Genomic DNA, 10,442 nt, shown 5'->3' on the forward strand with positions numbered 1-10,442 from the left:
CAAACTCTTGGACTCTGTTACTATGCCTTATACCTTTTGCTCAAACTAGATTATTGAGGATGTGTATCTTTTATGCAATATGATAGGAATGGCTTTTAATGTCTCCTCATGTTAGGTTCCTATTGATGTTCAAATGAGCGAGAAGTATGTGATCAATAGAACAAATGCTAATGAAACAAGGCTGAAGATAATGCAACTTACAGAGGACAATCAGGGATCTTACTGGTGCCATGCAGTATTCCAATTAGGCGAGAGTGAAGAGCGCATTCAACTTGTGGTGCTGAGTTACTTGGTGCCGCTCAAACCATTTCTTGGAATAGTTGTTGAGGTTGCTATTTTAGTGGCTGTTATTCTGCTTTGTGAAACATACACCCAAAAGAAAAAGAAGCACATAGGTAAGATTTCTTTTTTTTAGGTAATGTTCTCACGTTATGACTTAATACATTATAGTGGCTTTAGAGTTTGGGGGAAATGTCTAACTTTTGTTATTTGGAGTGGTATTTATGCTAATATTAATGGTGAAAGTACTATGAATTTATACTGATAGACTTTCTGTTTCAACTTCCTAAAATATTTTAGTATGAAAATATGCTTTTTTCCCCCTTTTTCTTTGGTGTTACTGGTACCTAAACACCAATTAGGTGATATGTGGTTTGGTACTAGAATATTAGAAAGTCCCATCGTAGCTTAACATAGAAGATCTCAGACTGTCTTTCAGTTAGATAACACATTTCAAAATATTTTATCAAACATTCTGGAGTTCTTATAAAGGAGACATTTTCTGGTCAGTTTTCTATTTTTGTAGCATGTATCTTACAGATTACAGGTTGAGAAGCCAATGGTCCCCTAAGAAAATTTATCTTACATTCTATATACTTTTCTGATTTTGTACTAAATTTTTATTAACTTAAATAATTACAAATTAGTCAGCCCTATTTTGAAAATCCCAGACACTAGACTATGCCTGATCAGAGATTGGAGGAGGGGCGCCTGGATGGCTCAGTCAGTTGAGCATCTGACTTTGGCTCACGTCATGATCTCACGGCTCGCGAGTTCGAGCCCCACGTTGGGCTCTGTGTTGACAGCTCAGAGCCTGGAGTCTGCTTCAGATTCTGTGTCCCTCTCTCTCTCTGACCCTCCCTCACTCATGCTCTGTCTCTCTCTGTCTCTCTCTCAAGAATAAATAAAACATTAAAAAAAATAAAATAAAAATTTTTAAAAATTGCAGTTGAGGTCTAGAGAGCAGGGAAAGGGGAGAACATGATCGATGTGCAAGTGTCTTGTGTGGTATATCTCTTTCATTCCAAAGAGAGAAAACTGCACAAATGTATTTTTAACTTGGGGAAAGTTGAATTCAACATACGTGATCTGTAAGAATAACAAACCAATCTTAATAAATTCTTCTTTTGCTACACAGATGATGGGAAAGAATTTGAACAAGTTGAACAGCTGTAAGTATTATTTTTTACAGATTAATTTTCACTTGAGTAAAATACAGACAAGTATGAAATTGAATATAAAAGTTTGCAGGTGAAAACAAAACCCACAAGTGTAACATTATGCAGGTGTTATTTTCTGTACTCATCTGTGTTGTGGGGAGGCTTGCCTGCAAGGGAGCCTCCCCTCCTCCCTCCACCACTCACTTTTACCTCTCTGTGCTTCGGTTTTCTCCTCAACAAAATGGCTTTAATGATAGCATTTGCCATACAAGGCTTTTGGACCAAATGCTTAGCCTGGGCTTTGATGCACAGGGGTGTTCAATAACCATAAGGAAGTATTATTGTGTAAAGTAGTGTTTCTCAAACTTGGCTATAACTTTGGTTACTTAGGATGCTCCTTAAAAATACAGTTGCTCAGGGGGCGCCTGGGTGGCTCAGTCAGTTAAGCGTCTGACTTCAGCTTGGGTCATGATCTCACAGTTTGTGAGTTGGAGCCCCGCATCGGGCTGTGGGCTGACAGACAGCTCAGAGCCTGGAGCCTGCTTCCAATTCTGTGTCTCCCTCTCTCTCTGCCTCCCCCGCTCACACTTGTCTCTCTCTCTGTCTCAAAAATAAACAAACATTAAAAATATTTAAAAAAAAAATACAGTTGCTCAGACTTTACTGGATCTCCTGGATCAAAACCTCTGGGATTGGTGCCTGGGCATCTCCATTTCTCTAAAATGTCGATCACTGATTCTGATTCTCTGTCATGCTGAAAATCACTGGCCTAGAATTTTATTAGTCACTACTTTTGAGAGAACACCTATTGTGCCACAGGTTCTCTTACAGCCCCTTTGTTGAGAGTCAAGCCTGAAGAGGGCAGAGAAGAAAATTATCAGGAAAGTAGCTTAGTGTGGCGAAGATGGGAGTTACTAGGTCCTCTAAGCTGGAGGAGTGAACATGGAGTCCAGTGATAGATAGAGGTGCCCAAGTCTGGGATTCAAGATCTGAGTAACATAGCCAAGGGCTGGACCAGGAAAACGAGACCAGATTAAAGCAGCTGATAGAAACCTAGGAAATGGAAGGCCTGAGCAAATGTGACCAATACAGAATGGCACTGAAGTTTATCTTTGTCAGCCGACACAAGTTCTGAGGTGTGGTCTATAGCCATGGTTAGAGAGTGGGAGCGAGGTAGACCGCTGTCATTTAGATATTCTCAGACGTTATTCAGATAGTTCTTTTTACTCTTCACATATGGTCAGTAAAATAAATTATGAACTTCTAAAGTAAGGACATGAAATAATTATATCAGGAGCTCTGTGCTCTGTAACCACAGATAGGAAGAAAACAAAACAAAATAGTGTTGTCTTAGCATCAACACTTACAGTTGGAAGGAAGTTGCACCTCTTTCTGGAGAACTTGGATACCTTGTTTATACGGCTTTAAATGTTTTATCTTTTTGGTTCCCGCATATTGATTCCCATTGTTATACTTGCAGTCATATAAAAACAAGACCATCATTCAGATACTTGAAACAGTTATAGACTTGCCTGAATTCTGTTCTTCCAGCTCAGCTGCCCCAGTGTTTCTAGCCATTCCCTTGTACTCACATTTGGAGGCTTTGTGGTTTGTGTAACACACACTCTGAAAGGATGACATCAGAAAAGCATGGAATAGACATCAATTCTCAATTTACTTTTCATTTATCTAGCTTACCCTGTTTAAAAAATATTCTTACAGTATTTTTGTCTAGAATATCCTAAGAATAATGTCAAACTGACTCAATCTATAGTATAATGATTAACTTTCTTTTCTTTTATGGATAATTGGGATAGTGTACATAATTTTCTCTACCCTGTCCTGCTCATCTCCAGTTTATTTCAGTATCTTTAATTTTAATACAAGGGTCAAGGGCACTTGAATTCATTTGCAGTAACTTTTACCAATATTCTTTTAGAATTTTTAGTTTAGAATTATCATTACATTTTATATATAATGTTTATATGTTTAGATGCCAGGGAGAGTCATAGAGTTCCTTGATGAAAATAAATCTTAAAAACAGTACTAAGTGCGTAACATCAAAACAAGCTAATCACTTCATGTATTTCAATGAGGAGCTCATTCATTTATCTGATCCACTCATATGTTTAATGCATACACTCTCATCTACTCACCCCTCCCCCAAATTTTGCTTAGGTGGTTGAATTTACTATCTGGTGGTAACAGCTTAATAAGCTGATTTACTATCTGGTGGTAACAGCTTAATGAGCTCAGGCCTGCCCGAAAGACCTAGAAGGGTATTCTTATGCACTCTTGTTACCTTGTTTAGTCATTCTTGCCTTTAAGAATCTGAAGCCTGTATTTGTGGTCTTGCCCTGATGCACATCGGGTAGACAGAGAACCGTGTGTGACATCTAATTGTAATAAACATGTTAGATTACAGCACCCGTCTCTTATGTGTTGGCTGAATTTCTGATTGGCTGTTATCTTGCAGGCCTCAAGACAGCACACAAGTTATAGTCATATACCCAAGTCCTCACTCATGTTGGGCGAGAAGCAGTTCTCCCTCTGCATAAAATAAATGGGACTTGGTTACGGTCATCTATGGCAATAGTACTTCTCTAAGCAATGGTATAAAAACAAAATCAACATTATGAGTAAAACATTTTTAGGAAAAGTGAATTGTCTGTATTGACCTTTTACATTTTAACCTGATGGCCACGGTATAGATGGTGTACTGACTTGATTTTATGTAATGTAAATATCTAGTGGTTTTCTTTTTTGTTTTCTATACAGGAAATCAGACGATACCAATGGTGTAGAAAATAATGCCCCCAGGCACAGAAAAAATGTAAGTTACTTCCAAAGGATATTCCAAATAAAAGGAAAAATTCATATACACAGACTCTTATTCCAGCTACACTTTTTAGTTTCATACAAGACCTAATCATTTACTATGTGCTTGAATATGCTTGTTTACAATATTATAGAAGAAAATTTATAGTTCTGCAAGAATAAATGACATCTTTTTTCTACCATAGAACATGTAGCAACAAACCTAAAAGTAAATCTATTGCACTGTGTGTATATATATATATATCACCACGGGCTAGCTAGTTCCTTTTACTACTTTTCATATAGTCTTATTTTTTTTTTCTATCATAGGTTTTCTGGATCTTCCTCTTTTATTCTCATATACTGCCATATATTTGGTGCTATGAACAAATCCATATTAGCTTATTTTCTTTACTGATTAGAATCCAAATTTTCATAGTTCATCAACATTTTTTCCACAGTATTTAGGATGGACACTGTTGGTTTTGGCAGTGGTTTGGATCACTCCTTGCTAGCACTTTTTGCTTTGCTAGAGTGATAAGTAGTTCTAGAATGATTAGGACATGCTAATTATGTTTCATTATGCTTTATTTAACTCAGGAATCCGTGAGCCAATGAGAGCGAAACATCGTGTCAAGAGTCATGGGAACATGTGCAGTTTGTATTTCAGCTTTATTTATGCTTCCTATTAAGAACATCTGAATTTTTATTTTTGAAAGGATGAAAAGTTTATGCAATATATTGCTCAGCAGTAGCTTTGTAATAATATATGTATGTGGGATCTAAAGATATATTTTCAGTCTGCAGTTGTTTTTACATTAAAGCAAGGTAAATTATATTAAATATGTTCTATGAGCTATAACCTAGGATAATTAATTTCATCCTGGTCATCAAGGGATGCACAGAACAGATACCAGCAAAACCAGTTAATACTACACAGAACTACCATCATTCAAGACCTGTTTATAACCAAAGAATTCATTAAAGAGAAAATCTTTGCCATTTGCCTTAAAAAGTTGTTTTTTTCTAATCATGCTTACTACGTATAGAAATATTTGTAATAATTTTCATGTAAGGTTCATCCTCTGTCACACTGGAAAAAAAACGTCTTCACTAGGAAATGAATACTTTCTGCCTTTGCTAACAATTCACAATCGCCACAAGAAAAACATACTTTTCCTCCACAAATAGCAGTTTAAGGCAAGGAAATATAACCATATACTTGCCCCAAATCTCCCATCACCACAAAAAAAGCCCATTTCCCAACCTTTGTTTCACTCCTCTCCACTGCTTTCAGACAGCAGGCAAAAGTGACTCTTAGTCTTTATGTGGAGCATTTTTTAAATGCCATGGGTTTGGGATTTCATAAGTTACACCTGGGCTGATGCTGTAGGATTAGGTCCATATAGTCATACTATAGCACTGCTACAGGGTTCTGTAAAAGCACTGCTTCTGTGGTTCATGGTTTCCTGGTATCTTTGACTTGGTACCTGGTGCCCTGATACTCATGGGTAGCTAAATATCTAAAAAGGCTTTGCTAGTGCTTTCTAGTCACGATTCCTTTGTTTGAAACCCAGAGGTACTAAAGTATTTCTTCTCTGTTGTAAATGCCGTAGACTTTTCTTCAAAATTAGAATGGTTCCAATGGTGTGTATAACTGAAATATTTCATAAAATCACTTTAACTAAATCAAATGAAATAGATCATGAAAAATTGTCAGTGGCTTTGAGTGGACTATTAAAATCATACTGCAGGATACTAGACTGTGTTGAAGATGATGATGTGAAGCCTCAGTGTCCCTAGTGCTGGTGGGTCCAGTATAGCAGCATTCAGAACAAGCAGAAGCCAAGAGGGAAGAGTTGGGATGGTGACAAGAAACCCATGATTTTTGGTGACTAGGAGACTCCCATTTGGAGAAGAGGAGTTCAGTGATTTGTAATAATAATAAATAATAATAATAATAATAATAATAATAATAATAATAACTTCTAGAAATTTACATTGTGTCCTGGCTGAGAAAATAATAAAATTGTGTTAATGAAAATTGGAGTTTATATGGCATCTTAACTAATGTTAAAAGTATTACTAATAGGAGTAATACACATAAAGTGACTTAGAAGCTGATCATTGTTTTGTTGCAGAGTATTTTGTGTAAAGCATGTTAACTACACATACACGTTTTATTGAACTAGATATCCCTTAAGTAATGGCAGATTTTATTTCGTTCTTAGTCTCAGAGCCGTAAGCCTTGCATTGTTTTGGTTTAATTCAGTATTTGATAAAATTCTCTTGGATGGTATCTATATGATGGCAGACGACCAATCAGGTCACTTAATTAATATAAACAATTTGAATTCAGTGAAAAATGAGACCTATTATTTGACTAAGTACAATTCAAAATGGTGTATTTATGATTGGTATATACAAAACAATTTGTAGCTCGTAGGCAGTACGCATCCTTACGTTTTGCAACACTATTTAGGCTAAGATATTTTTCAAGGGAGAAAAATTTCTGCCCCTTGGTAATCTGAAATGTTTAAATAGTAAGTTGAATTTTTAAGGGTCAATGCTTGCTATTTTTCCTAGCAAAGGCAATTCATTTCAGTGACTTTAAGCAGAAAAAGTACTCAGAAAATTAAAGTTGAGTTTTGGCTTTTTAGATCCTCTCTGGAAGAACTTCTGGAAAATTACTTCAGACTCTTAGATTAAAAATGGAATGCTTCCATTAACTAACCTCATGTGGAAGATAGACGGATTCACTCATAATAACCAATTGTAAATTGGCTGAAAATTCTAAGTAAGCAGAAAAGCTGAAGTAGGAAAACTGCTCTATGTTTATATATTAGACATGTTGGGAAGTTCTATTAATCTTTCCAGCTAACAGGGTTTTGCAGAATAAGTAGGTTTAATGATGTCTTAAAATTCCCAGAACTTTCATATTCAGTTTATGCTCTAATGTAAATCTTCTCCCCCATTGTATCTGTCTCTTTTTTTCTCAGCATCTAGGTACTCAGGCCAAAACCCAGAGCTCATTATGACATTTTCTTCTCCTCTATTAACTAATACTCATTATTAATGAATCTGTTTCTTTACCCTTCTCAGTAGTTCACTCATCCACCCATTGCCTTCCCCACCCCACTCTCACCACTGCAGTAACAAGGGCTTGGCTTTCCTTCTTCTGTCTCATCTTCTGTTAGTCCATTTTTTGTACTGCTGCCCGACTCATCTTTCTAAAACACAGATCTCGCTATGCTAACTTAATATGGCAGATTCCATTTTGCAGACTCACCTTTGATATTCCTTTTATTTTTTTTTAAGTTTATTTGGAGAGAAAGAGAGCATGTGCTCACGCACCTGTGTGTGCGGGGGAGTGGCAGAGAGGAAGGGAGAGAGAGAATCCCAGCGCAGAGCCCTACACAGGGCTTGAACTCACAAACTGTAGGATCATGACCTGAGCCGAAATCCAGAGTCGGAGACTCCACCGACTGAGCACCCAGGTGCCCATTTCTTAATCCTGCAGTTTTCCAAGTTGCTAATCTCTCCCCAGTGTCTTGATTTAGCCTTGATATACAGAGATCCGGTGCAGAATGCTGTCCCCCACCCTGTGCGGCTTCCATGGACTGGCTCGAGTTTAGCTTTCAAAATTTTAATCTGATGTTATTTCCTGGTAGATCTTTCACACCCAGTGGAATATATACCATGTTATTTCATCAAATAACTCCACATTTCTTTGTGTTTATTACCCTGTAACATCTGTCTTCTTCCTGTGTCCTGTACCTAACCTACCACAGAGAGGGTGCATTAGAGATGCACACAAAATGTGTGTTGAATAGGTAAATGTATCAGTAAAAATCAAGTTTCATAAATTTGTAGTTATTTTTAGAACAGTCTAAATTGTGACATCAGAATTAAAACACATTGTTTTAACAGAGATAAACAAGGTTTTGAGTCAATGTTTGCTTCTATTACTTTGAAAACTACACAGTAATAGAGTCAAAAGCGTCATCAGATTTTCATAATGTATTAATATCTAGTGAGTGAAGAGAGCTCTGATTCCTAAACTGCTATACAAGGTATGCCCCCTTCAATTTATTTAAAATTCCTATTGTCCTCTATTTTTCATGGACAGTTGGGATATTAACCCTATTTTTATCTTTTATTTTAATGAGATAATGTATTGAATTTAAATATAAACAACTTTAGCAATTATAGCCTTTTCATGGTGCTGTAGTGTCCCCCGCCCCCCCCCCCCCACTCATTTCTCATTTCTCTTCCCCACCAATACCTTATAGTACTTTAGAGTCTCTCGGAATCCCATTCAAAATTTTATCTTAAATAAAAATTTTTAAAGAAAGGTTTCATTGTTTAGTTTTGATCACTGAAGATTTGTCTTTAATCAAATTCATGAAAGAAAAAAAATGTCAGTTCCGCTCACTTATTCCCTAGGTCTTCATCTTTGAGGCATTTAAATAGATTTATACAAGATGGTTACTGAATATTTACTATACTTCCTTACAGAAAATGCACTTTTCTAATTGAAAAAGGCTATGCAGTCAGTGAATTAGGGGACTTACTCCCTATTACCCTTGTTCATCTTCAGGTGGGAGTGAGTTCAAGCATGTGTTGCAGTATCAGTTAAAAGGCACAGGAGTGCCTGGGTGGCTCAATCGGTTAAGTGTCCAACTTCGGCTCAGGTCATGATCTCACAGTTCTGCATCGGGCTCTGTGCTGACAGCTCAGAGCCTGGAGCCTGCTTCGGATTCTGTGTCTCCCTCTCTCTCTGCCCCTCCCCCACTCAGGCTCACTCTCTCTCTCTCTCAAAAATAAATAATAAACATTTAAAAAAAGGCACAGTGACCTACTTAAAGCATGCTCTGAGTTAATATTTACTGGATGAATGAAAAATAGATGAATGACTCAATTATGTTGGAATCTTAAATTATACATATTTACATAATATCTACTTTGATTTTGATTAATTAACTTTGACTCTATCCTATCCAGAGAAAAAGAAAACTGAAACTGCCTATGTTCAATTCTGTGATCTTTAGGAATGTATTTGCACTGAATCTAGATGGTCAGTTACATGCCAAATTGAGTTCCTCATTGAGAATATATAAATTTCATTAAATAATAAAACCTGACATTTGTCGAGTGCTTAGCATGTGACAGGCACTGTGCTGAATGCTTTGACATGTGTTGCCTCCTTGAATCCCTACATCACATCCTTATGCTACAGGAAATATTACCATTTGCTGTATTAGAGATGAGAAACCCAAAACCTGGGGAGATGGTGTTTGGAGCTGGATGGAAATTCAAGGAGTCCTTCTCAGGAGTCTTCGTTTAACAACCATGTTGAACATCTTTAGCCCCTACTCACATGCGTCTTAGAAAATGAGGCTATTATCTATATCAAGTATCTTTTAAAAAAATTTTTATTTTCTCAGATGGTCAGTTAAAGAAGTTCCACAATCTTATCCTCAAGGCTTATAGGATCTGTGCTGTGGCATACTTGTGTCCCTGTGAGTGGTGCTGGGGAATCATGACCCTTCTGTTCCTTTGGAGAGTCCTTCTTCCCACCTCCCCCTATTTTTACTCCTCAGTAGTTAGTGTGAACATTAGCTTTATCATCCAAACACTGAGAATGAAAGAAAGCATATGTATCATTTCACCAGGACAACAGACAGAAAATGGACCTGTATGGTCACATTTTTCGTCTGCAGGGAAGAGCTAAGTACTTTATGGATATTCTAGCCTAGGCATAGCAGTAACATGTATAGCAAGTTTGAGTGATAAATTCAAGGTCAGGGAAAGAACTATCTTTAGAAAATGCCAGGTGAGAGTCACTATAGACAAATACCTATTATGAGACAATTTAGTAAGTTTAAAGATTTATTACTTTCCAAAGGTAATGTGATTAAAATTTATTATAATTCAAAAGTATGATTCACAGTTATGAGAGATGTTGGAAAAGAAAGTCATGTTTTTGATAACCTGTGAAATGAATTGGGCAATTCTTTGGATCTGCTTATCTTCGTGATTAATGTATCATAATAATATCTGTGATTGTCAGTGAATCAGGAATGCCTCATTATGCTTTTATAATAAAATTTACTTACAAAATTGGTGAAGATTACTCATGAATAGCATTGTCAAAATTACTTTTAATCACGTGATTAACTTGGA

At 36.6% G+C, this 10,442-nt stretch overlaps 1 protein-coding gene and 1 long non-coding RNA gene across 4 annotated transcripts in view; one reads left to right on the plus strand and one right to left on the minus strand.

Annotated features, from left to right (window-relative positions):
* EMB (embigin) overlaps positions 1-5,258 on the plus strand; it is a 47,000-nt gene extending 41,742 nt beyond the window's left edge. For all 3 annotated transcript variants that reach the window (XM_045438437.1, XM_045438456.1, XM_045438445.1), the window contains 4 exons: positions 116-395; positions 1,418-1,451; positions 4,218-4,272; positions 4,857-5,258. In XM_045438437.1, coding sequence (XP_045294393.1) covers positions 116-395; positions 1,418-1,451; positions 4,218-4,272; positions 4,857-4,874 — 387 coding nt within the window. In that variant the 3' untranslated portion in view covers positions 4,875-5,258. The remainder of the gene's footprint in view (positions 1-115; positions 396-1,417; positions 1,452-4,217; positions 4,273-4,856) is intronic.
* Positions 2,173-9,331, minus strand: LOC123576912. Its single transcript, XR_006701630.1, has 3 exons — positions 9,221-9,331; positions 3,061-3,063; positions 2,173-2,183 (listed from the first exon to the last, which is right to left on the minus strand). It is a non-coding gene; the product is annotated as an uncharacterized LOC123576912 (long non-coding RNA).
* Between the last annotated feature and the right edge of the window lie 1,111 nt (positions 9,332-10,442).

This window comes from Leopardus geoffroyi, chromosome A1 (genome assembly GCF_018350155.1).
Source record: "Leopardus geoffroyi isolate Oge1 chromosome A1, O.geoffroyi_Oge1_pat1.0, whole genome shotgun sequence".
Lineage (NCBI taxonomy): Eukaryota > Metazoa > Chordata > Mammalia > Carnivora > Felidae > Leopardus > Leopardus geoffroyi.